We start from the raw sequence: 27579 nt of genomic DNA on the forward strand, positions 1-27579 counted from the left end.
CTAGCTCTCTCCAATTATTTCTCCCTTTCTCTCTCTCTCTTAGATTGCATGAGTTAAGCTAAAACCATCACTATCTCAGACCTATTTCACACTACAGCTTATAGTTAGGCAGAAAATTGCTTAAGCAAAATATGATGACAACTTAAAGTCAACAACAACAAAAATAATAATAAATACCTCTGATTCATCTCCCTCCATTCTTTCCCCTGCTGTCCAAGTCCTGTTGCCAAAGTTACCAGGTGGTGGACTGCTGCCCTGTTTTCTGTAAGTCGTCTGCTCTAACTTTGCGAGAGGAGCCGTGGCTGCCATAACATGAGCACCACCTGGTGGTCGTCTGCCGCTTCTGGCTGTGGAAGCTTCTGAGATTGGAGGGGATGGATCACGACTGCAAGATAACAAATATGTCACTGATAGTTCATTTTTCCAGAGAAGCAAGACTGAGAATTCTCTAAAAGTGAATAAAAATGCTTTACCATTGTACTTGTCAAAACTAGTAGATGACGTACATGAAACCATAATAAAAACAATTTGTATGAGGCATACATTTTGGTCTTACTCTTCAAATTAGCCCTTAGGGTTTCACATTTCTTGTTGTTCCTGCCTGTTTGTGCTTATTGCACTAACAAAAAAACTCATATTTCTAATGATTAATAAACAGATTTAAATACATAAATAAATGTAAATAAATAAATAACAGAATATATTGATTATTGTCACCATATGAGCTAATCCCTTACCCATACATATGCCTGCCTTTGGTAGGGATACCAGCTGGACTGAACATATGGCTGCCCTTTCTTGGGGTCAAGGTTTCTGCTGCAAACACAAAATATAATAATATTGAAATTATAATACTTTGACAATCATACAGGCAATTTATACTTCTGTGCAAAATTATTACTTAAAAAAAGGTGAATTTGACATATATGAAATGTGTGTTACAGAGGCATAATGACAGACAGCTGAACACACAGCCAACCAACCAACCAGCCAGACAGACAGACAGACAGATCGACAGAGAGACAACATGTAATAAATGTTTGCTTAAGTTTGCAACTTTGGGATAAACTGCAAGAATTTTGCTGCCAATTAATTATGCATATCATCTGCCCAATTTATCAATAAATCTGATAGACCTTTGATATAAATATAGATACTGACAGTTGATATAAATATCTGCCACACCTTGATCTGATGACGGTGATATGGTGGAACCTTTAGGAACGTTTACACTGGTTAAAGCAGATCTCCCTGGACCTCTCCTGGTCCGTACCATTCTATTTTATTTATTTATTTTTATTCTATTCTATTATTTTTATTTATTATTTTTTTATTTACTATTATTATTATTTTTATTTATTTATTTATTTATTTATTTATTTATTTTTGAAAATATGAGGATATATTTAACATCATAACAAAACTGTCTGGAACAAGAGTATTTTTCTCATTGTTCCTCCTTACAATCAAACAAACAAAAACCTCAAGCCCGTTTAAAGATACACTTACAAAAATTTATCAATCATTTTCTTTTGTTTTCTCATACTGGTGAAATTTTTAAAGGCCAAAGGCAATCTGAAATCATATTAACAATGTAATGCATGTTAATTTGTTGCAAACAGCTGTGAACCAGGTAAGTTAAAAAAGGTTTTGTGTAGTGTAAACAGGGACTTGGATAACCAATTATAATCAGTGGCCTCAATTAAAGCCACACTCCATCTACATATAGCAGAATCTGAGTTAATTAAAGCACTCGGTAATACAGCATCATGATGACCACAAGGTTGACCACCATTGCTACACTGCTGGTGTTGGCTCACCTGGCCTGGGCAGGTAAGAACCAATTCCCCCTCTCCTTTTGATTAAATTATTTATTATGATTATTATCATTTGACAAGCATGTATTTTCACTATATACTTTGTAAAAAATTAATCCACAATATGTTTACAGGTAAATTGCTTTTTATGACAAAAAAGATTAAGTTCTGAACCTTTTTCAGAACAATAAATTGTATGTAAACTTGATAATCCAAGTCACACTGTCATTTGGCTAATAGATAGCTTGCAATATTTATTTATTTATTTATTTATTTATTTACTTATTATCATTTTTCAAAAAAAAAAAAGATTTAGTTGAGAAGTTTATAAAAAATTTTAACATGTCACCAACAAATATGATACTTATGATACACAAGTGGAAATTTCATCAGCAATATGAATAATATATCCAGACCAAAAATTGGGTATATTGTCTGCAGTAACGTGTATAAACAGGGACTCAAATCTAATACTTGGATTTTGGAAACACCCAAACACAGCTGCAAAGAAAAATATCCAAACCAAGAATTGTCAAACTTATCTCATACCTTTCAGCTTACAGTAAATACATATCAAAACATTCTGTCATAAAAATAATCCAGAAAAGGCAATTAATCAAAACAAAACAGTCCATCTTGGCTTTAACTGAAGCACAATTCAAACATATATCCTATCATCCATGGAAAAAAGTTTTCAGGATTATGCCTGATTTTAGGTTTTCAGTCTTCATTTTGACGTTTTTTCAAGTGGTCTAAATGTGATGAAAAATTGCAAGTAACTTTTTGAGGATTTTCAACTTTTTACAACTTTTACCTAGAAACATAAGCTAACAGCCAATATATATCAATACATTCCATCATCAAAAAAAGAAATAAAAATCAATGAAAACAATTATTCACAACCACATTCCATCTTGTCTTTAACAGACATACAATTCAAAGTTACATTTTCTACCTTCAGAAACACCAAAGAACAAGTGTACAGACAAGTGGCAAAATGAATACATCATCTACCCAGGGTCCCAGTGTACCAAATTTGTGCAATGGGCCAAGAACTCTCCCTCCGGAAGAGTTCTTGCTTGTCCGGCACGTATGAGATTCAATGTGAAAACCTGTCACTGTGATCTGATGACCAATGTCCAGTGTCCAGGTAAGATTGGCAGTCTACACTTGAAACTTCTCAGCAAATTGGTTAGTTGGTTAAAATGACCTCCGAAAAATAGTTGTCTAAATCATACAATTATGTCCTGCGGATGATATCTATGGGTTATGGAAACATACATACCGATAGCTTAAACAGCAGATAAAATATCTGTTAATTCAATTTCACCAAAAAACTTCAGAAAGTATTATTTTTACTTGTCTGATGCCAAATCTGCTGGTCGATTGCTTTATGCTTAATGTAGCAAATTGCATTTATATATTATTATCATTTCATTATTATTATTATTATTATTCCAGCGTCTAAGCCCCCCATAGACTGTACTGATCTCCGCCAGGCTGGTATCCCTTACTCTGGCATCTATAACTTCACTGTGGGGACGTGTGAAATGGCCGCCTACTGTGACATGGAGGGTCCAGATGGAGGCTGGCTGGTCAGTAGTCTCTCTCCTCCCCCTCCTCTCTCTCTCTCTCTCTGCAGCTCAGTAAATAAACAAGCCAAGGCCATTGTTTGTCAAATATATCCAGGGACAAATGTAGGCCATCTTCTGGGTCTTCCAGAAAACGGCCAGAAGTTTAAGTTTACATTGGTAGGCATATGATTTTTTTCTATGAGAAGACGGTCAAAAATGGAGGATGAATTAACAATATGAAATAAGTAATATGGAAGACGGTTAGAAAATATCTCTGAATTTGCCCCTGACATCAACTTGTCTTCTCATATAATATCAAAAACCATACAGATACATAACAAATAAAATGTCTTAAATATTGGTCAAGCTAGCTAAAAATAAAAGTTTGTTTCACATCTTCCATTTCCAGTTGATCCAAAAACGAGAGACCAGTGTTCAGAATTCATTGGACTTCTATCAAGACATGAGGCATTATGTCGGGGGCTTTGGACAACTGGGGTTTGAATTCTGGTGGGGTGAGCATGAAGTTTATTTATCTTTTATAGTTTAAAAATTATTTTAATAAGATTTTTACTTGGAAACACAATTTACGTAATTCAAGACACTTCATGTAAATTCATAAAAAAATCTCTTCATTTTGATATGAACAGAATAAATATTACATATGAAGATTAAAGCATTAATAAAACTTTATCAAATGTATTACTGAATTGCAAGTGTACACTTAATTTTAACACTTTTATTATTAATTAATCTTGTTTATTGCTTGACTTGATTTTGAATCCTTCAAGTTTTAGTTTTTAACCATGAAGTGAGTTATTCCTTTCACTAGTGCCACCACATACCTACAAAGCAGTCTAATTCATTTGAGGTTCTTTTGTCCACCTTATCAGGTCTGGACAACCTCTACCAAATGACCAACCCAAAGAAGAACGGCCGTAGCTACGACATTCGGGTTGACCTCAAGGATTTCACAGGTCACAGTGGATATGCCATCTTTTCTAATTTCTCCGTGAGCAATGCCAGCAGTGGATACAGGCTTTCAGTGGGAAAGATGCGCAATGGAACCATTGGTAATTTCATCTCTAAAATAATCATAACACCTTACGTTTGGTTCAAAGTTCTTTTTCAGGAAATGTGAATTTATTATATGTTTCATGTTTTTCATTTGAATACATGCAACAGGACGATCAAATATCTATTTTTTTAGAAGGAAGTATTTCCTTGCTATTCTATTGATATCATTTCATTTCATTCATTGCCACCAGAAACACAAAGCAGAAATGGTGACTGCAACAAAATAACCACCCCCATCTAAGTGGACAAAAAATGACAAAATGATTTCAAGCATTATTTTGTATCTTTAATTACAGGGGACTCCTTTGTTGGTGCCAGAAACATGAAGTTCTGCACCAAAGATCGAGACTGCAACAAAATGGCGGCAAAGCATCATGGCAGCTGGTGGTTCAGCAAGGACACGGAGGCAAACCTCAATGGGAACGGCAAAAGAAAAGGGACCTACCATGCCAACTACGCTGATGGCATTTATTGGAAGACTTTCAAAGGAGTGTGGTATTCCTTAGAATCTACAAGAATGGCCATAAGACCTGTGGCAGTGCCAAGCAGTACAACTTCCACTACAAAAAGCACAACCACTTCTACAACCAAGAGTACTACAACTTCCACAACCACAAAGACTACGACCAAGAGTACTACACCTTCTACAACTACAAGGACTACAACCAAGAGTACTCCATCTACAACCACCCTTAAAACTTCTACAACCACGCAAAAAATTCCAACTGGTAAGTGAAACGCTATACGGCTGTAATTGATTTCAAGTGGGACCTGTGTGTATATTCAATCCATAGAGGTCTGCCTCCTTGTTTATCTGTATGATATTTTTCCCTTACTGTTCCCAGATAGAGCCTGTACTCTGAGAGATGCTGACGGAAACAACAATGTCTACTACATCTATCCTGGAACCAAGTGTCAGAAGTTTGCAGAATATGCTGAGAAGGAACGATATGGCCGGGTGCTTGAGTGTCCCCCTGATACTGTGTTCAATGTACGGAATTGCCAATGTGATCATCCTGCTGCAACTATATGTCCAGGTTAGTCCTCTCTCTGTCTGTATGTATGTATGTATGTCTCTCTCTTACCCAGACATACAAACACACAAACACATACATAAATGCACACATTACTCTCTCTCTCTCTCTCTCTCTCTCTCTCTCTCTCTCCGACACATAAGAACACACATACATAAGAAAATTATCTCCCTTCTCTCTCTCGCTCTCTCACTCATATATGCACACACACATTCTCTCTCACTCTCTCTCTCTCTCACACATACAAACACACACACAAACACATACACTTTCTCTTTCCCTCACACATACACACCTACACACACACAGACAATCCACCTGTCCATCTTCACACAATATGCCTCTATCTGTCCCCAGCCTCTGAGCCACCCCTGGACTGTTCAGACCTGATGACATATGGACTGAAGGTGGACGGCATCTACGAGTTCAGTGTTGGCAATGACGTGCTGACAGCATCCTGTCTGCAGACTAAGATGGGAGGAGGATGGCTGGTGAGTTTGTGAGATATCCCACCACTGCCACCAATGTTAAATATACATAACTTAATATCCCAACTCTGCTTCCAATGTTAAACTTACTTATCTTGATAATTTACCATATTTAATAGATTTGTGACATCAAAAAGACTGAAAAAATACCAGTGTTCAATGCTTGCAGACTAATGCAAAAAAAAAGGGATGGTTAGTTATCAATTTGTGAACTATTGGATAATCCCACTGCTGCCACCAGTGTTGCATATACTTATAGATTATCATTTACTATATTAAATGAATTATAAACTGAAAATAAGAGACAACTAAGATTTCAATGTTGATAGTGATGTAAAAAGATATGCTTATAGACAAATACTTGAATAGGATGGCTAGCAAAGTTCTATTATACCACCCCTCTGCTGCCACCAGAGTAAGGGACCATTCATATGAAAAATCTATTTTCTAAAAATCTATTTTCTATTCGCGGTATCTTGTGATCACTCTGAGCGCAGCCGAGAATTAATTACAGCTCTGGAAGTAACTGGGTCCCGCTGCCAGTAATTACGCCGCGGGGTATTCAGGGCACAGACTGTGATCACAAGATACCGCGAATAGAAAATAGATTTTTTGAAAATAGATTTTTCATATGAACGGTCCCTAAACCCCTGGATGTAAAATGGCCCATGGTCTTATATGACAGAAATAATAGAAATAATAGAACAAAACATTAAACTTTCTTGAATGAATTTGCTATTATCTCTTTTTTTTTCAAAATGTAGTCTGATATAAAGCTGATTTTTTTTCAATTTATCAAACCATCTTCTTTATTTTTATGTTGTATCTAAATATTAATTTGATATAGAGTTGCCTAACATGACGCCACAAAAAAACAGCTACCAAAGGTGAGTGTGCCATTTACATTTCAGTAATCAAAACTATCATCATCATCATCATTATGACTTTTTTAGGCAATCTGTCTTACATTAAATATATTATACATTTCAGATCATACAAAACCGTGAGTTGACCCACAATCAGCCACCTCCCCTCAACTTCTCAGGGTACGGCTGGGACCACTATGCCAGGGGATTTGGTAGAGTGGGGTACGAGTTCTGGTGGGGTAGGTGGAGTTCTGAAATATTTTCCACATTTTCTTACTTAGATTTTGGATTTGGGAAATTCTTAATTCTCCAAGGGTATCTGAATATTTAGCAAATGCATTCTGCTGCATTTTTACCTTTTTCACAACTACAGTAACTTACAAATACTGAGTCATTAATATATTTAATAGCAATTATAACAACACTGAATATTATTGGACACAAATAATAATAATACTACTGTTAATTATAATAATAATGAAAATTGAAATTAACAATAATACTAAAAACATAAATGAAAACACTGATACAATCCCTATTCCAGGTCTGGAGAAAATGAACCTGCTTACTAGTCTAAACAGATACGACCTTCACCTTATTCTACACGACTATGATTCCAACACAGCATCAGCCCAATACACGGGATTCTCTGTCGGCAATTCCAACAACGGATACAAACTGAACATTGGGAAATTTATGGGAGGAGATGCAGGTAATATGATGACGATTGCGTTAGCAGTGAAAGAATGCATTAGGTGAGACAGAAATGTTTTAGGTGTATAGTGCATACGTGTGCGTATCTGTGAGTGTGTGTGCATGTAGGCACTAAGCCATCAGAAAAAGAAAGGAAATTGCAGCAGTGATAAGATTTGACCATTACTTAAACAGCAGAACAATGTGTATTACATGCTACAATCAGAACAGTTGATCTGCAGATCAAGTAAAGCTTGGAACTGTGATTTGATCAATTTAATTGCTATAGGCCCCTGCAGGCCTGGCATGTGTGGTAGGCATGGAGATCCTTAGGGGATAAGTGGCATGGTTTTCAAGATGGGTGGAACATATTTGATCCACAGACCAGTTAGTCCTCGGATAATCTGTTCTGAATGGGGCCATACACATCAGCAAAAATAACACTGGATCCTTTGAGAAAGTAACTCAATGCATAGAAGACACTGGAAATTACATTAAAAAACTGTAGTGGCAAGAAAAAGAAAAGGAAGAAAAGACAAAAACTGTTTTGACAACACCTTCAATACTCTTTAAGAAAAACCCATATTAAATATATATACAGAATGGTTTCAATTAACAACATCTTAATGTTTTCCAACACCTCCAGGTGACTCTCTCAGTAGCAGCGAGGGCGTCAAGTTCTACACGCCAGACAAAGACAGCAGTAACAGTGATGCCGCAAAGCGACACGGGGGCTGGTGGTTCAACAAGGACAACATCACGGCAAACCTGAATGGCAACCTAGCGAGAAGAGGGCGATATAACACCACCGTTGCTGATGGAATCTTCTGGAAAAGCTGGCATGGGCAGTGGTACTCCCTGTCAGCCACTACCATGATGATAAAACCATCTGTGATGAGCAAGTTTGAACATTAAGGAACAATTTAAAACTTAAAATGGAAGGTTAAGTGCACCTGAGCCCATGGAAAAAGACATCCAAAACTTAAAATGTCTTCTACATGGTGTCTGAACTTAAAACAAACCAAAAATACTTTAAATTAACTCTTGTGGTTTAACATATCTTTCTAAGGCTAAAAATATCAAAATTTGAAGTGGAATCCTTTCTCCAGTAACTGTTGCCAGCCTAAATTCAAATATATTTTTTAATATGAGGTTGATGTTATTGACTGTCATATTCTGAAGGAGGCTCATATGGAAAGTTCCAGGGTCTAATTGAAAAAATGAACCTTATGCTCTATGGATTTCAAAATAAATTCAAGGGAAAAAACTGAACTTCAGTTTCAACCATTCAACCAATTTTAATTACAAAACACAAACAAAACGTACATCATATCCTTAATCACTGTTAAAATTACAACCAGACCCCAGTTTACCCATCCAATCCCCCTAAATACCCCCCCTCCCCCGATTTCCAACCTAAAGCACAAAATATTATGCTTATTTTATGCCAATGAATATTCCAACTCACTGATAAGTAGTGCACTTTATACTTAAATCAAATAACAAATGTATCAAATGACAAACTTTATCGCTAGTCCTCCTGACCTCTAGACATTTTACCTTAATGCACTTCAAAAGATAAGACTTGCAATCATAGTCCATCAATGATTTCACAAAACAGAAATGATAAAATCACACCGAATTCATCACTTGATGTACCACAAAAGATAAAATTTCCATCATTGTCCATCAATGATTTAATAAAGCAGTAAAACAATAAAAACTACATTTAATTTATCACTTGGTGCACTACAAAAGATAAACTTCCAATCATTGTCGATCAATGATTTCATAAAGCAGTAAAACAATAAAAACTGCATTTAATTTATCACTTGGTGCACTACAAAAGATAAACTTCCAATCACGAGACAAACAATTCCATAAAACAGAAACAATGAAATAATCACCACTATCATCAGTACCAGGGTTTAACAGGCACACCCTGACTGTGTACTTATTTATAATAAATCCTTGCCAAAAAAGATATAAATGTAACAATGAGATATACACATACAGGGGCGGATCCAGAGCTTTTTTCTGACAGTCTTCCAAATTATCTTTGTTGATCCATCCTCCATTTTTGACCGTCTTCCGACAGAAAAAATTGGATACCCTTCAATGTAAACTTAAATATCTGACCGTCTTCTAGAAGACCCAAAAGATGGCTTCAATCCGCCCCTGACATAGCAGTAAAATCAGATGAAACATATTCTCCCATTCACAACCCTCTGCCAGGGTCACATACAGATTTTTTTCACTATACATTCACAGATATTTCTCTAGATAAATCTGTACACATTTCTGTACTGTCAGAGACAATTTTCCTACAGAATTTTTTTTAATTTTCTTTTTATTTCTGTTTAAAAATTCAATATGACGACGTTGCATGAGTAATCTTTATACCAAGAAAAATTGGGCATGATGCTTCTTTCAGTTTATATGTTATCTGGAATTTACTGGAATATTTGAGGTGGTGGGAAGCTGTCATTTTGTCTATAATACTGGAGACATACGTCTATTAAATCATCTTTTTCTCACTCCTTTCATTTTTTAAGAGTTAAGAAAGAAAAACAGAAAAGGCATTACAAAAACTTGCAAATATCTGTCTCAGTACCTCTTCCATTGATGAAAAACTAGGTAAATGTTCTATTACATCTTATTTCAGCCATGTAAAAAAATAAATCAAAAAGAAAATAAAAGACAGTAATTATGCCTTCCTGTGATACACATTTTCCTCTGTTTCCATGAATATTTATGTACATTTAATTTTTTTCTGGGAAATTTCAATCATTATTATTAAACAACTTTTAAACAAATAGACACATCACATCCAAAAACAGTTGTTAAAATCACAACCAGTACCCCCCCCCCTCAAAAAAAAAAAAAAATACTCCGATTTGCAAGGACAAAATAAAATTTGTATTACGTGCCTATGATTATCGCAACTCACTGATATGAAGTGCACTTTATACTTAAATCAAATAACAAATGTATCAAATGACACAAGTTATCACAAGTCTCCCTGACCTCTAGACATTTTACCTTAACGCACTTCAAAAGATAAGACTTCCAATCATAGTCCATCCATGATGAAACAGAAACAATAAAATCACATGATCACTTGCTGCACTAAAAAAAGATAAACTTCCAATCACGAGACAAACAATTACATAAATCAAAAACAATTAAACTGTGTTAATGATTGATGCCATTGTACATAAGATAAGCTTCAAATAATTATCTATCAAAGACACAATAGAATTAGATCATCACTATTATCAGTACCAAGACATAACAGGCACACCCCGACTGAGTACTTATTAAGAAGTCCTTGTCAAAAAACATATAAATGTGACAAAGGAAAATCATTAACTGCTGGAATAACTCATCAACTGCAAACACAAAGGACGAACAATTCCATAAAACAGAAACAACAGAGTTAGATCATCACTATCATCAGTACCATGGTATAACAGGCACACCCTGACTGAGTGCTTATTAAGAAGCCCTTGCCCAAAAAAGTTATAAATGTGACAATGGGATGTATCATGAAAATAATTAACTGCTGAGATAACTCATCAACTGCAAACACAAAAGATAAACTTCCAATCAAAAGACAAACAATTCCATAAAACAGAAACAATAAAACTGTGTTACTGGTTGACGCAATACATAAGATAAACTTCAAATCCTTAACTATGAAGGATTTCATAAAACAGAAACAACAGAATTAGATCATCACTATCATCAGTGCCATGGTATAACAGGCACGTCCTGGCTGTGCACTTTTTAAGTCTGCCAAAAAAGATACAACTGTAACAATGGGATGTAGCAGGAAAATCATTAACAAATATTTTCCAATTCACTACCTTCTACCAGGGTCACATAGAGATTTTTTAAACAATATATTCACAGATATTTCTCTAGCTTATTATGTGCACATTTTGTGCTGTACAGTGAAAAAAGATTATGCTCAGCTAGCCTCTTGTAGTGAGCATCAACTTAATGCTGAGATATCTCATTAATTGTAAACACATCAGGTACTTCTATATTTTATCTCTTCAAGCCAGTGTTGTTTATAGGATAGATGATAAAGTTTTGTCAAAGATATTTATTTTGGAGACAGATCCACACACAGGCAGTTAATAATTTCCAATTCACCATAATTACTCAAATTCAAAGTATATCAAGTCTAATTTCAACATTATCTTCTTAATATCTATCATTCTTGAGCTTGTTATCTTTTTCATATTTCACTAAAATATTTTTTTTTTGGAAAAAATGTCATCTAACCTCGTTTGACTTTTATAAAAATTTTCTAGAATTGTCTTAAAGTTTATCAAGCAATCACACTTTTTGTCTTAAAGTCTGTTTACCAAGCACAGTATTTGACTCTCCAAATCCATCACAATCTGACTTCAAATGTTTACTGATCAGATACAGAAATAGGCCACCATCTATAGCCTTCTACTGAACAACATGGCCTCCCTTGGTCTTGTGGTTGTTTCTGTTCTGCTCATGACAGCACTTGTAGCTGGTAAGTATAACAGTTACTGTCCAGATAAGCAGGCTCATAGCCAGGCATTTCAAAGGGTAATAAAGAGGGGGGTTCTTTTTCTCAAATAATGGACCTTTAACCATGAACTCTTCGTGTACCTAGATCAACTTTTACCAACATTGGACCTTTTTACCTGGCAAAAACCATGAAAAGGAGCGCTTTACTCTAATCCACCTTCCCCCCAACCTCCCTGGCTACAGGCATGACATGTATGATGGTTATACTTATTTACATATATGTTGTTATATTTATTTATTATATAGCAAATTTAAACTACTAAAACATTTACTGGATTATTCTAATTTATTATTGCTTTAACTTAATCTTTACACACATTGTGCATTGAGAGGTTTAAATATGTCTGTGATGATCTACATGACCAGGAGTACATGGATTTGGTGAGCTTATAAATAAGTCATTATCCAACTATTTTATGTGACACATCTTTCTCTCAGACATTGCCAAAATACATCAAAATATTACCAAACTTTTCTTTAAAAGATGAGAGAATAAGTAACTCTGCTTTCTAAGAGACAAGAGAAGTTATCCAACTATTTGGCATATTATAATGAGATAATAGAATTTCTCAAGCTACCTTTTCCCCAAGACAAGAGACAAGAAAAATCATCAATTTTCACCCTAAAAAATTTGGGGAATTATTAAACTTTCTCTGCACATAGATGACAAAAAGGTCAAATTCTCTCTTCTCTAAGAAATAAGAAAAAATACTGTGATACCTTTAAAACATGAAGAAATTATCAAACTATTCCCTTTCCAGGATTTGACAGAAAAATGGCAAAAAAATGCTAAAGCCTATGAAGATCAACTTTCACCACAGCTCGCCAAAACGTGTCCGGAACCGCACAAATTTAGATATAAACGTAATTTGGAATTAGGCCCGAAATACGGACACCGTTGGAAACTTTTAGATAGGATAACGCTTTCGTATAACCTCCCAGATTCGCGGTCGAAATCTTTACGTCCAAACACTACAGAGGAAATCCACACTGACAAAAATGACCAGTTTCAATCGTTTAATGTGAACTCGTTGCCTGCTCAGGTACATTCTGATTCCCTATTCAATATTACACACTTTTAGTACGTACTCCAGCCAATGGCTTCATACGCTTCCTTATCACTGGCTTCTTAATGCGACAGTTAAACAAGCCTTACTCAGCCTCTTCAAAATTGACACAATGTATTATAGAGAAAACAATAAAAGTTATGACTTGAAATTATTGACATCGTCCATGAATTATTAAATGTCTCCGACATATTCCTCCCTTTATTATACAAAACAAAAGTTAAACCTACATAAAAACCTAAATCATAAAATAAAATCATTTTTCACAGCTCTCATATGTCCTCTAACCAATTCCAGATGCAGTGGTGAATAATTCATGCACAGTATCTTCAGGAAACGTGTACGTCATCTATCCTGGCTCTAACTGTTCTGTATTCGCACACTGGGCCACCAATAATTCCTCAGGTAGTCTTCAGTACTGCCCGAAAGGACTGAAGTTTAACACTGTACCATGCCAATGTGATCTGGCTTCCAAGGTACAGTGCCCAGGTAAATTTTGGAATTATTTGTAAATCTTTATAGTAGGTTTCACTTTTTTATATTGATAAGTGGGCAATTTCCTGATACTCTACTAATAAATACAAACACTTAACTCAAATTCAAAGTGATATAATGTATCAAGACTCCCCACACAGTTTTTTTTTAATTATTTCTAAATGTATAAAAATGTTCCACCTTCTCCAAAAATGTACATAATTTACTTTTAAAATTCTAAGCCAAAATAAGTAAAAAATCCAATTTAACACTGAAAAAATATCTTGTTTTCGTGGTTATTAGGTTAAACCAAACTCCTGTAAATTTTCACGACTCATATTAAGAACAATAATAACCATATAATAAAATCTTTGTTTTAGGGGAGGGAAAAAGCTTTTCTTTGTTATATTTGCATTTAATTATGTAACCTGAGACAAATCACCATATTACATGTATCATTTTAACAGAATTTAAATATTAAAAAAGATATTATTATAATTGTTTGTTTGTCTGTTTGCTATTGGTAAAACCCAGTCTCCAAGCCTCCTCTGGACTGTGTAGACCTCCCACCAGCAGGGATCAATGTGTCTGGGATCTATAACTTCACTGTGAACTCACAGGAGATGACAGCTTACTGTGACATGGTGACACCTGGTGGCGGATGGCTGGTAGGATTTCTCCTTCAGTCCCCAACCCCCAACAATCAACACCCTTTCTTTCTCTATCTATCTCTCTCCTTCACACACACACACATACACACACACACACACACATCTCACTCACAAGCACATTGATTCTCTCTCTCTCTCTCTCTCTCTCTCTCTCTAACACACACACTAGGAAAAATTTAACATACATTTCATTTTCTTTTGAGATTTCCTTGGCTTAATAACCTCTTTCCACATTTTCTATATATTCTAAAACATGTAAATTTGTTTGATAAAAACTTTCTAAAGTGACAGGATGTTGTATATCCATATAAATATCAAAAGATGCATCAAGCTTTTCAAGTAAAATTCCATTCCAGGTATTTCAAAGGCGAGAGACCAGTATTCAAAAGCCTCTGGACTTTTACCAGGGGTTTGTTGCTTACAAGAATGGTTTTGGGCAACTTGGATTTGAATTTTGGTGGGGTAAGTGATTTGCTTTTATTTATTTTTTGTCCTAAAATATTCAATAATGCTCAATGACAAAGTTGAGTCTGTGACCCCATTCCCACAGATTTTAGATCAATCTACCCCCCTGGGGAGTCTCACAAGATTACTGTCAGCTCAGCAGGCTTAAATGTCTGTCCAGCCTACTAAAAGCTGTAAGGGGGTAATTAACTGTTGAGCGCGCTCGGCTGACTCCCCCAGGGAGTTAGGTCAATCTAGATGGATCGATCTAAATCTCTGGAAATGCAGTCTGTGTCTCTGTATGAATGCATAAACAAATTGACTTTATAGGATTTTTAATGAAACTAAAATATTATAAACTTATTTCCTTTTTCAAATGAACTCTTATTCCATAGTAACAAAAAAAAAAGAAAAAAAAACATCAGGCAATAGCCAATTAAAGTAATATACACTTTACCTGAAATTTACTTTATTTAATTCTATTCATAATAATTTATTTTAATCAACACACAAACAATACTGTCCCAATTAATAAAGAGCTATCTTTAACCAAGAACTTCAGAACTTCTACCAGTTAACACAGACAGCAAATATCTACAGATGATTTTCTTAGTTGTAAATACAACTTCATAAGTATTACAAAAACTGTTAAAATAATATAGAGACATCTTTTTCTAGGACTTCAAAACCTCTACAAGTTAACAAATCCAGCAAATAATTTCCGTACATATTACCTTCGAGTTGATCTCAAGGACTTTAATGGCAAGACGGGATACGGATACTTCTCAAATTTCTACATAGGTCAGCCTAGTGATGGATACAGACTTTATCTTGGTGATCTCAAAGAGGGCATTATTGGTGGGTTTTTTAAATAAGCTAGTTGTTTGATAATTATTGTCATATATGATCAAACTACCTAGCTAATGAACATTTTTGCTCAAGCTTAGACCTGTAAAAGGAACACTAGAAAAGTACAGACCAAAAGTTGGTCAACTGTGTTGCATAAAATGATGTATATAGTTGAACATTGATGATTTAGTCTCCCAGAATGCTTTGGAATAAAAATATTCAAAACATTTTGGGATATACTATTAAATTTTAGTCTGTGCTGGAGTCCCTAAAGTAAGTTTCAAAACATTTTTAATAACAAGAAGAGGTAAAAATGATCAAATTCTAACCTAAATTTAAAATATTAATTGTGTTTAAAAAACCCTTCTTATTTTAAATAGGAGATTCATTTATTGGTATCAAAAACATGACATTCTGCACCAAAGATGCTGACTGCAACAACATGGCTTCCACCCATCATGGCGGCTGGTGGTACAGCGATGATACTCGTACCAATCTAAACGGCAATGGTACGCATCGAGGTAACTACACTGGAGATGTTCCCGATGGTGTCTACTACAAAACTTTCGGAGGTGTTTGGTACTCTCTCGAGACCACCAGAATGGCTGTCATACCCTTATACACATCCAGAGAGACACCTCCTTAAGGCAGAAAATGTCCTTTTACATGTAATATGTAATTACCTCAAAAATATATATTTTTGATTTTATCAATCTTTTTTCTTTAACACCAAGGTACACCTTGTCCAAAGCTGTAGTGAAAATAAGGATATATTAACCCGTTTTTGAGTTCAATTTCTATTTTCTTTTTATTACATCATGACTAAAATCCAATGTCTCTATCTCCATTAATTACATATATGAGTATGACTTTTATGTTTCAAATAAAGTATTTGAAACCAGATTTTTTTTCTGTTTTAAAATTCAATTCAGTTTGCTGTAGCCCATCTTCAGTATTGTTTTCACATCAGTGATATCACTCTGTAGGTCTAATGAATTTTTTATCTATAAGAAATAAAAAGAAACAAGATTTATTTCTGGTTGTTATCTGTTGTGGTTCTTATTTAATTAAGAGGTCTGCAGAGAAGAGGTCCCAAAAAAGGTGGACCAATCTTCAGCGTAAATGATCAATTACTTCATTTATATCTGTTTAATTGAAAAGCTGAGATGTCATATTTATTATTAGCATTACTACGTAGATAATACTCTATCAAAGAACATTTCAGCAATTAAAAAATATTTGCAAAATTCTGATGCAAGCACTTGTAAGATGCCAAAACCAAATGGAATCTGAATTCAAAGACACAGCAATCAAGCCTTTCTGAACACTCACTAATTCAATCCAAACTTAGAGGCCTTACTTCAACTAATTAACCTCTATCATTTTTCTACAGCTGATGTTTATGAAAATCCCACGAGTTTAGACAAGTTTATAATTTCACCAACTCTGTGGGGATATTAAATCAGAGCCAATTTCAGAGTGAATATATATATATAGTATCTAATCTGATGTGAGGATGACTTTTGTCCTAAAACACTCCACCTATTTTTCAGACGGTTTTAGAATTTGCCTAATCATTACCACTGTTACAATCAGGAGGTGTAAAATTACCTAATGTCCATATAAAGCATAATATGGTAAGTGCTTACAATTTTCAAACCACTACACTTGTTTTTCTGGCAATATACTTCTTCAACATTAAATTTGATCATTTTAGGCATTCAGAACACTATACATTCAGAACAATATACTTTTTAACACTAACAAAATTTACAAAACTTTTAAATTAACAAGATTATAATTTTTAAAATAACCAGGGGGGGGGGGAGGGAGATAATTAATTCTCGTTGTTAGAATTTACAGAGTAATCACTGTGCCAATGAAATTTCTCTGATAAAAAACTAAATCTCAGTCAGCCACTCCCAAACTGTTCCCTTTATTCCAGATTAGTGCCTGATAATGAAGCTGTTGGCTATATATTAGGGAGTCATTAAAGAGAACTTGGTCACTACTGCTTTCAGCAACATGGGGTCCGTCTGGTTTGCTGTTGTTTCAGTTCTGGTTTTGCTGCAGCTGAGCTTTGCTGGTAGGTATTGAACACCATGTTAAGTTTTTTCTTTGCATTTTTTAAAAATATTTATTTATTGTAACTTTGTACAGCAATTTGGCTTTTTCTTTTATTTTTAATCTGTTGCACTTAACTTAAATCTTTCTGAAAATAGGAACTTTCTTTGCATAGAACTAAATAATTTTAGCTGCAAAACTGCATACCATATTATAATAAACTTCATACAGACATTGTTTTTAATTTTTTTCTTAATTTTCTTACAGCACAAGTATTAACGTTTTGATGGCAGACAAATATCAGCATTTGTTCAGGCATTTTATTCTATTTTATTAAGCTGAAATTGCCATCACAGACAAAGTTCAGCACAACCCATGCGGTCTGAAATTGAACACTAAACACAGGGTTGTTCCAAATCAGAATCATGTTTTTATATCTGGGAATTCCTTTCTTACATAAAAGGCTATATTTGCTTTATTTATTTATTTAGTATTTATTTATTTCATTGTTTACTCCTTTCTTTATTTTAAATTATCTATTGATTTCATTATTTATTTATTTATTTATTTATTTATTTATTTATTTATTTATTTCTACTCTATAGACAAGAACAGCTGCATGGACAAGTGGCACAATGTCTATGTCATCTACCCGGGGTCCCAGTGTGGTCCCAACTTTTACCAACAGTGGATTTTTTTACCTGGCAAAAACCATGAAAAGGAGTGGTCAACTCCAATTCCCCTTTCCTGCCCCCCCCCCCCCCCCCTCACACACACACACACACACACACACCTCCCTGGCTACAGGCACGATATGTATGATGGTTATATTACAAATATGTTGTTATATTATATCACAAATTTAAACTACTAGAACATTTACTTGATTATTCTAATTTATTATTGCTTTATCTTAATCTTGACATACATTAAGAACATGTGCATTGAGGGGTTTGAATATGTCTGTGATGATCTACCTGACTATATATCCAGGAGGACATGGATTTGGTGAGATTATAAGTAAGCCTTTATCCAACTATTTTATGTGACACATCTTTCTCCAAAGAAAGCAGAGTTAGTCATTCTTTCATCTTTTAAAGAAAAGATTGGCAATATATTGATGTATTTTGTCTAACTCTGCTTTCTAAGAGATTAGAGAAGCTATCTAACTCTCTGGTTTATATGAGATGAAGGAAATTTTCAAGCTACCTCTTCTATAAGATGAGAGACAAGAAAAATCATCAATTTTTACCCTTAAAGATTTGGGGAATTATCAAACTCTCTTTTCATGTGGCATATGACAAAAAGTTAAAATTCTCTCTTCTCTAAGAAATGAGAGGAATAATGTGATTCTCTCTAAAATACACAAAAATTTTAATTATCAAACTATTTCCTTTCCAGGTGTTGACAGAAAAATGGCAAAAAATGCTGAGGCCTACAAAAATTAACTTTCACAACATATTATACTACACACACATTAACCTAAATAATAAAATGAAAACATTTTTTATAGCTCTCATATGTCTTCTAACCAATTCCAGATGCAGAGATGAAAAATTCGTGCACACTATCTTCAGGAAACGTGTATGTCATCTACCCTGGCTCTGACTGTACTGTGTTCGCACAATGGGCCATCAATAATCCCTCAGGTAGTCTCCAGCACTGCCCGAAAGGAATGAAGTTCAACACAGAACCATGCCAGTGTGATCTGGCCTCCAAGGTACAGTGCCCAGGTAATCTTAGAATTATGCCTTAATCTTAATGGTTAGTTTTACTTTGTTTAATATACGTGTGACCAATATTTTGATACTTAATCAATAAACAGAATTATTAATGTATGATCAGCTCAAGACTTCTAGTATAGTATTTTTAAATATTTTTTAATGTTACAGTATATAAAAAGTTCCAACTTCTCCATAAATGTAAGTAATCTACTGTTAAAATTCCAAGCCAAATAAGTAAAAAATCCAATTCAAGACTGACAAAATATCTTGTTTTCATGGTTATTAGGTTAAACCAAACTCTTGTAAATTTTCATAATTCATTTTAAGTATTAAAACAATAAATACCATAAAATAAAATCTTAAAATTTTAAGGGTGGGGGCAGAATGCTTTCCTTTGTTATAATTGCATTTAAGTAATTATGTAATCATTAGAAAAATCACCATATTTTCATTTCAACAGATTTTTATTAATTTTTTTTTTTTTTTTTTTTTTGTAAATATACATACTTTTTTGTCTGTTATCTATTGGTAAAACCCAGCCTCCAACCCTCCCCTGGACTGTGTAGATCTTCCACCAGCAGGGATCAGTGTGTCTGGGATCTATAACTTCACTGTGAACTCACAGGAGATGACAGCTTACTGTGACATGGTGACACCTGGTGGCGGATGGCTGGTAGGATTTCTCCTTCAGTCCCCACCTCCCAACAATCAACACCCTTTCTTTCTCTATCTATCTCTCTCCTTCACACACACACACACATACACACACACACACACACACACACATCTCACTCACAAACACATGCACATTAATTTTCTCTCTCTCTCTCTCTCTCTCTAACACATTCACAAGGAAAAATTTAACATACATTTCATTTTCTTTTGAGACTTTCTTGGTTTACTAACCTCTTTCCACTTTTTCTATATTCTAAAACATGTAAATTTGTTTGATAAAAAAATTTTAAAGTGACAGGATGTTGCAGATATACCTTGTATATCAATATAGATATCAAAAGATATGTCAAGCTTTTCAAGTAAAATTCCATTCCAGGTATTTCAAAGGCGAGAGACCAGTATTCAAAAGCCTCTGGACTTTTACCAGGGGATGTATGCTTACGAGAATGGTTTTGGGCAACTTGGATTTGAATTTTGGTGGGGTGAGTGGTTTGTTTTTATTAATTTTTCTGTCCTGAAATATTAAATAATGCTCAATGGCAAAGTGTGTGTGTGTGTCTATATGTATGTATAAACAAAGGGACTTTATAGGATTTTTAATGAAAATAAAATATTATCAACTTATTTCATTTTTCCAAAAGTGTTATTTCATACTAATAGTTGATATCACTGCAAAAAAAAAAATTATATATATATGTATGTATATATATAAAGAAAGAAAACATCAGGCTATAGCAAATTAAAGTTTTATCTAACATTTAATCTATGCTTTATTTTATTATTAAAAATCCAATTTAATCAAAAAACACACACATGGTACTGCCCCCGTTAATAAAGAGCTATATTTTTACCAAGCACTTCAGAATAAAATAATAGAACCTCCAGGGCGGATCTAGTGATATTTTCTGACAGTCTTCCGAGTTATCTTTGTTGATCCATGCACCATTTTGACCGTCTTCCGACAAAAAACATACGATACACGTCAATGTAAACTTGAAAATCTGACCGTCTTCCAGAAGACCCAGAAGACGGCCTAAATCCGCTCCTGACCTCTACCAGTTAACAGAGACAGCAAACATCTACAAGTGATTTTCTTAGTTGTAAACTTCCCAACTTCATAACATAAAGTATTACAAAAACTGTCATACTAATATATAACCCATCTTTTTCTAGGACTTCAGAACCTCTACCAGTTAACAAATCCAGCAAATAATATCCGTACATATAACCTTCGAGTTGATCTCAAGGACTTTAATGGCAAGACAGGATATGGATACTTCTCAAATTTCTACATAGGTGGGCCTAGCGATGGATACAGACTCCATCTTGGTGGTCTCGAAGAGGGGATTATTGGTGAGTTTCGTGAACAAACTAGCTGTTTAATAATTATTGTCATATATGACCCAACTACCTAGCTAATGAACATTTTTGCTCAAGCTTGGACCTTTCAAAGGAACACATGAAAAGTTAAGACCAAAAGCTTGTCAATTGTTGCATAAAATGATGTATATAGTTGAACATTGATGATTTAGTCTCCCAGGTGCATTGGAATAAATATTACATTCAAAAAAATTTGGCCATAACATTAATTTTTAGTCTGTGCTGGAGTCCCTGAAGTAATTTTTAAAACATTTTTTAAAACTTCACAAGGGAAAAAGTATCCAATTATGCCCAAAATTCAACATATTAACAGTGTTTAAAATATCCATTCATGTTTTAAACAGGAGACTCATTTATTGGTATCAAAAACATGATGTTCTGCACCAGAGATGCTGACTGCAACAACATGGCCGCCACCCATCATGGCGGCTGGTGGTACAGCGATGATACTCGTTCCAATCTTAATGGCAATGGTACACATCAAGGTAACTACAGCGGGGATGTTCCCGATGGTGTCTACTACGAAACTTTCCGAGGCATTTGGTACTCTCTGGAGTCCACCAGAATGGCTCTCAAACCCTTACACACATGATGAGAGACACCTCCTTAAGGCAGAAAATGTCCTTTTACGTGTAATATGTAATATGTAATTACCCTAAAAATATATATTTTAAATTTCATCAGTTTTTTCTCTTTAACGCAAAGGTACACCTTGTCCATTGCTGTAGTGAAAAAAGGATATATCAACCTGTTTTTTGAGTTCAATTTCTATTTTCTTTTTACTATTTTATGACTAAAATCCAGCGTCTCTATCTCCACTAATTACATATATGACTTTTTATGTTTCAAATGATATGAGTATGACTTTTTATGTTTCAAATGAAGTATTTGAAACGAGATTTTTTTTTCTGTTTTAAAATTCAGTTCAGTTTGCTGTAGCCCATCTTTTTCTCTTAGAATATAATCTTTCTTTACTTGATTTTACTTCTGTGATATTATTCTGTAGGTGTAATGTGATTTTTTTTATCTATACGAAATAAAAAGAAACAGACTTATTTCTGGTTGTTATCTGTTGTTATTCTCATTTAATCAAAAGGCCCACAGAGAAGAGAAGTCCTAAGAAATATGGGCCTATCTTCAATGAAAATGATCATTAAGTGGCCAATTACTTAAATACATCTGATTAATTGAAAAACTGAGATGTCATATGTTTATTCTAAGCATTACTATGCACATTTCAGCAATTAACAAACAAATATTTTCAAAATTCTGATTTAAGCACTTATAAGATGGAAGATAAAATGTATATACTATATTTTACTTTTAACAACAACATGACAGTTAAAAACTTATCAACACATTTCACTGAGTGTATCCCTTCATATCAGATTTTTTTAAACAAAGGTAACTATGTATCAAGAAATTAACTGACATATAGAAAAACAAAACACCCTGATGTCTTATCTATTGTCAAACCACCCTGATAGTGATAGTGGTTTCAAGCAGAACCAAAACCTAGTAATGAATATATTTAACAGGGCCTTGAAACCAGATTTACACGGATTACAGTACTGCACAGTGTGATAAACCCATTCACATCAGGTTCAAATTAAAACCTTAAATACTTAACTCGTGTCCGCATGAAATTAAATTGGAGATAGTTGATACCAGTCCACATCAGATTCAAATTAAAGCCCCAAAATAGTCTAGACACTATAAAATCAAGTCCATCTGAACACTCACTGATTCAGTCTTAATTTAGACTCCATAATTCGACTAATTAATCTCCATAATTGGTCCACAGCTGACATTTATCAAAATCTCATGAATTAAGACTATTTACGATTTCACCAACTCTGTTGGGGTCTTAAATCAGAGCCAATTTCAGAGTGAATATCTACAGAACTGAACATGATGTGACGATGATTTTGTCCTAAAATGCTCCACATATTTTCCAGACGGTTTTAGAATTTGCCCAATCATTACTACTGTTACTATCAGGTGGGGTAAAATTACCAAATTTCCATATCAAGCATAATACGGTAAGTACTTAGAATTTTCAAACCAATTATTTGTTTTTCTGATAATATGCTACTTCAAGATTAAATTTTATCATTTTAGGCATTGAAAATACTATTTATTCAGAACTATATACAAATGACACTAAACTAACAAAATTTTGAAAACTTCTGAATTAACAAGATTATTATTTTTAAAATAACCATCTCCAATTTTATAGGGGTTGGAGGAGAGTGTGATAATTAATCAATGCTGTTCAAACTTACAGAGTAATCACTGTGACAATGATTCAGAAATTTCTCTGATAAAACTGAATCTCTGTCAGCCAATCCCAAACTGTTCCCTTTATTCCAGATTAGTACCTGATAATGAAGCTGTTGGCTATATATTAGAGAGTCACTAGAGAGAACTTGGTCACTACTGCTTTCAGCAACATGGGGTCCGTCTGGTTTGCTGTTGTTTCAGTTCTGGTTTTGGTGCAGCTGAGCTTTGCTGGTAGGTATTGAACACCATGTTAAGATTTTTCTTTGCATTTTTTATAAATATTTATTTATTGTAACTTTGTACAGCAATTTGGTTTTTTCTCTTATTTCTAATCTGTTGCACTTGATTTAAATCTTTCTGAGAAGAGGGACTTTCTTTGCTTCAAAAATGCATAACGTATTATAACAAACTTCATGCAGGCACCGTTTTTAAATTCTTAAATAAGTATTTATTTATTTACTTCATTGTTTGCTTCTTTCTTTATTTACCTATCGATTTCATTATTTCATTATTTATTTATTTTTATTTATTTCCACACTATAGACAAGAACCGCTGCATGGACAAGTGGCACAATGTCTATGTCATCTATCCGGGGTCCCAGTGTGGCCAGTTTGTCCAGTGGGCCATATCCAACCCCTCGGGAAGAGTCCTGAGCTGTCCCCACGGTATGAGATTCAACGTTGTTCAGTGTCACTGTGACCTGGCTGCCAATGTCAAGTGTCCAGGTGAGAGATGATGGGTCAAATTAAAATCACATTGTTTTTATATGGTCTAAAACTGAAAATTTCTCTCTTATCTTTTTGAAACTTACTAAATAAATATTCATTTATTATTTATCAATTTATCAATCTTTTTATTCATTTATGCATATATCTGATTATTAATTAATATATTTACTTATTCATTCACTTATTTCTGAATACACATTATGTGCAGCCTCCAAGTGACCAGTACACTGTTCAAATCTGGAGGGAGCAAGAAATGAGGGGTCTTGGATCTATAAATTAATTATATTATCATATATTTATTTGATTATAAATTAATCAATTAATTTATATCATTCATTTATTTCTCAATACACATTCTCTGTAGCCTCCAAGTCTCCTGTGGACTGTTCAGATCTGGCACCAGCAGGCATTAAGGTATCTGGTATCTATAACTTCACTGTGGGAACGTGTAAGATGGGGGCCTATTGTGACATGAAGGAGCCTGGGCACGAATGGCTGGTAGGAATTTTTTTTTCCAGTACTAAAAATTCTCTTACCCTACCTCTCCCCCCTCTCTCTCTCTCTCTCTCTCTCTCTCTCAGATCTTACATCTCTCGCTCTCTCTCAAATCTTGTCTCTCTCTCGATCTCCCTCCTATAATAATAATAATAATAATAATAATAATAATAATAATAATAATGACCCCATTTCCAGTTGATCCAAAAGCGTGAGACCAGTATCCAAAAGCCCCTGGACTTTTATGAAGGGATGCGTTCCTATGTAGAAGGCTTTGGACAGCTGGGCTTTGAATTCTGGTGGGGTGAGCATGACACTTTTTTTAATTTTCCAGTCCTTTAAAATTTTTGGGGGTTTTGGGGGTTGCAAATAAAAATTCATAAACAAATAAAAATGGATACTGATATAAAGTTCTCTTGAGCTTTTGGTAACCAAAGCACTTACGTACTTAACTGAAGTTTACCTTTAGCTAAAAAAAATTATCCTTTGCCTAAAAGCTTTTTACAATAGTATAAAAATTACAATATTCAAATTTGTGAAACTAATCTTTCCACCCAGGTCTGGATAACATGTATCAGCTGACCAACCCAAAGAAGAACAGCCGCAAGTATGAGCTACGTGTTGACCTCAAAGACTTCAACGGCCATTCTGGGTTTGGAGTCTTTACCGATTTCTCCATTAGCAGTGCCAGTGACGGGTACAAACTGTACCTTGGGGGGCTCAAAGAGGGAAATATTGGTAAGGTGTTGGGAAGACATCTGGATCAGCTCTCCAGGCTTATTTCGATAATAATAATAATAATAATAATAATAATATTGGAAAGATTACAGACAAATTTCCTGTTTAGCTTTGTTGGCTTATTTCAGTAGCATTCAGGTAATTACAAAAAAAAAAAAAAAGAATTAAGTCACATTGTTGCAAAGTTATAATCACATGTATAACTAAAACTTTTCTTCAACTTTTCAGGTGACTCCTTCATTGGTTCCAGAAACATGACCTTCAGCACCAGAGATCGTGACCACAACAAAATGGCTACCAAACATCATGGCGGATGGTGGTACAGCAACGACAGCCGTTCCAACCTCAACGGGAACGGGATGCGCCATGGCCCCTACAACTCGATTGTCCCTGACGGTGTCTACTGGAAATCATTCCGCGGGGTATGGTATTCCTTGGAAGCCACCAAGATGGCCGTCAGACCCATGCATATGCCAAAGACCACCTCCTCCACCAAGAGAACAACAAAGAGCACGACAACTTCTACAACAAAAAGCAGTACAACTTCGACAACCAAAACAACAACCAAGACGACAACGACCACTCCCAAGTCAACTTCGACCACTCACAAATCAACTTCGACCACTCACAGGATGCCAACAACAACTCGCAAACACGATGATAGTGGTGCCCATGGATTCCTTCCATTTGATTATTAACTAAAACATTTCATGAAGAATAGCATAAACTTATTATGCCAGGCGGTCACCATCTACACCCAGAACAAGTTTCTGAATATGACCAAACATGGTGCAGAAAAAAGACATAAAATTTTTGATAGAGTCACTATTTTATTATGCCATTAGTCATGTCAACTAATATCAGTGACCAGTTGTTTTCTTTTTAACTTTGTGAGTCTACCACATATGTCAGACTTAAAATTTAATCTCAGCTTTTTCAAAAAATCTTTTTATTGCAAATGACCATATGATAATATCCGATGTCTGGGTCAAACATGTAAGCAGTTATTCATAGTTGTTACAGAAGTGAGAAATTTATTGGATAAACTTACAGTTCACAATTCATCAACTTCAGCCTTATTACTCCAGCAATATGACAAACATTTTTCGAGAATTTGATATAGGTACAAGTGGCAAAGGCAACACTATGAGATCTATTTTGAATGCAACAGCACAACTGATCAAAATGCCTTTGTGTTGTTAATCTAAACATTATCTCGTACTATCATTGCTAACAGAATATTTGGATTCAGAATCAAACCATTATTCAAAATGATAAGATTACTGCTAAATATGTTTGCTGTTTATTCATAATCTTCTGGGAGGAGAGAGAGGTACTAAATACCTGATTCTTGTGCTGACTCAAAACATATTTTTGACAGAAACGTTATCTCATCTCCACAATGCAATCAATAATCACCATAACAGAATTAATTATAAAGCATTTATAATCAAAAGCATTTTGCATGATATGCAAACAATGACAGCAATTCATATCTATAGATCATATCTACGTCAACTTTCTTATCAGTGGCTGCTTTTCTGAAGCATCACGTTTTCAGGTGCTTCGCGTGCATGCTCACACACCCACACAAACATGTTATCCAAATTCTGCAGGGTTCTTCACATTTATCAGGCAACAGATTACCTATAGCATCAAAGCAATTGTTATGACAAAAAACACTTAATCCTTATCAAACACACACAAACACACATGCACATAAAAACACACACACAGACAATGGTATTCTGTGCAAACTTATTCAAATGAAAAATATGCTCCACTCAACATCTGCTTTTTTTTCATTTGCTATTGAATTGGTGAGAAACATTATAATTTTAATATTTTAACATTTGTGCCAA

The 27579-nt window shown here is 34.5% G+C and overlaps 5 protein-coding genes across 7 annotated transcripts in view; 4 read left to right on the forward strand and 1 right to left on the reverse strand.

Moving 5' to 3' along the window:
- LOC106170203 (uncharacterized protein C8orf34 homolog) overlaps nt 1-27579 on the reverse strand; it is a 36294-nt gene that overhangs the window by 1096 nt on the left and 7619 nt on the right. For both annotated transcript variants that reach the window (XM_087019002.1, XM_087019001.1), the window contains 2 exons: nt 738-816; nt 178-385 (listed from right to left, as the gene is read on the reverse strand). In XM_087019002.1, coding sequence (XP_086875128.1) covers nt 178-385; nt 738-816 — 287 coding nt within the window. The remainder of the gene's footprint in view (nt 1-177; nt 386-737; nt 817-27579) is intronic.
- Nucleotides 1690-8821, forward strand: LOC106166523 (uncharacterized). Its single transcript, XM_013545115.2, has 11 exons — nt 1690-1833; nt 2779-2967; nt 3279-3412; nt 3801-3906; nt 4285-4464; nt 4765-5196; nt 5314-5505; nt 5860-5993; nt 6981-7095; nt 7401-7568; nt 8196-8821. Exons 1-11 carry the CDS (start codon nt 1770-1772, stop codon nt 8462-8464), a joined length of 1983 nt encoding a protein of 660 aa, XP_013400569.2. The 5' UTR covers nt 1690-1769; the 3' UTR covers nt 8465-8821.
- Nucleotides 11475-16662, forward strand: LOC147760473 (ficolin-1-A-like). Of its 2 annotated transcripts, none has more exons than XM_087019008.1 (7): nt 11475-11589; nt 11917-12086; nt 13489-13680; nt 14200-14333; nt 14693-14798; nt 15459-15638; nt 16010-16662. In XM_087019008.1, the coding sequence occupies exons 2-7, from the start codon at nt 12029-12031 to the stop codon at nt 16273-16275; spliced, it is 936 nt and encodes a 311-aa protein (XP_086875134.1). In that variant the 5' UTR covers nt 11475-11589; nt 11917-12028; the 3' UTR covers nt 16276-16662. The 2 variants fall into 2 exon arrangements, with proteins under 2 accessions (XP_086875134.1, XP_086875135.1); XM_087019009.1 differs by having other exon boundaries at nt 11503-11589; nt 11987-12086.
- Nucleotides 17516-22527, forward strand: LOC106152665 (microfibril-associated glycoprotein 4). Its single transcript, XM_013526347.2, has 6 exons — nt 17516-17715; nt 19235-19426; nt 19957-20090; nt 20469-20574; nt 21266-21445; nt 21817-22527. Exons 1-6 carry the CDS (start codon nt 17655-17657, stop codon nt 22062-22064), a joined length of 921 nt encoding a protein of 306 aa, XP_013381801.2. The 5' UTR covers nt 17516-17654; the 3' UTR covers nt 22065-22527.
- LOC106152667 (microfibril-associated glycoprotein 4-like) lies at nt 23834-26777 on the forward strand. The gene is made up of 6 exons (XM_087019007.1): nt 23834-23986; nt 24299-24481; nt 24849-24982; nt 25178-25283; nt 25538-25717; nt 25946-26777. The coding sequence occupies exons 1-6, from the start codon at nt 23926-23928 to the stop codon at nt 26413-26415; spliced, it is 1134 nt and encodes a 377-aa protein (XP_086875133.1). The 5' UTR covers nt 23834-23925; the 3' UTR covers nt 26416-26777.

This window comes from Lingula anatina, chromosome 8, assembly GCF_051362555.1.
Source record: "Lingula anatina isolate TDL-2025a chromosome 8, LinAna3.0, whole genome shotgun sequence".
Lineage (NCBI taxonomy): Eukaryota > Metazoa > Brachiopoda > Lingulata > Lingulida > Lingulidae > Lingula > Lingula anatina.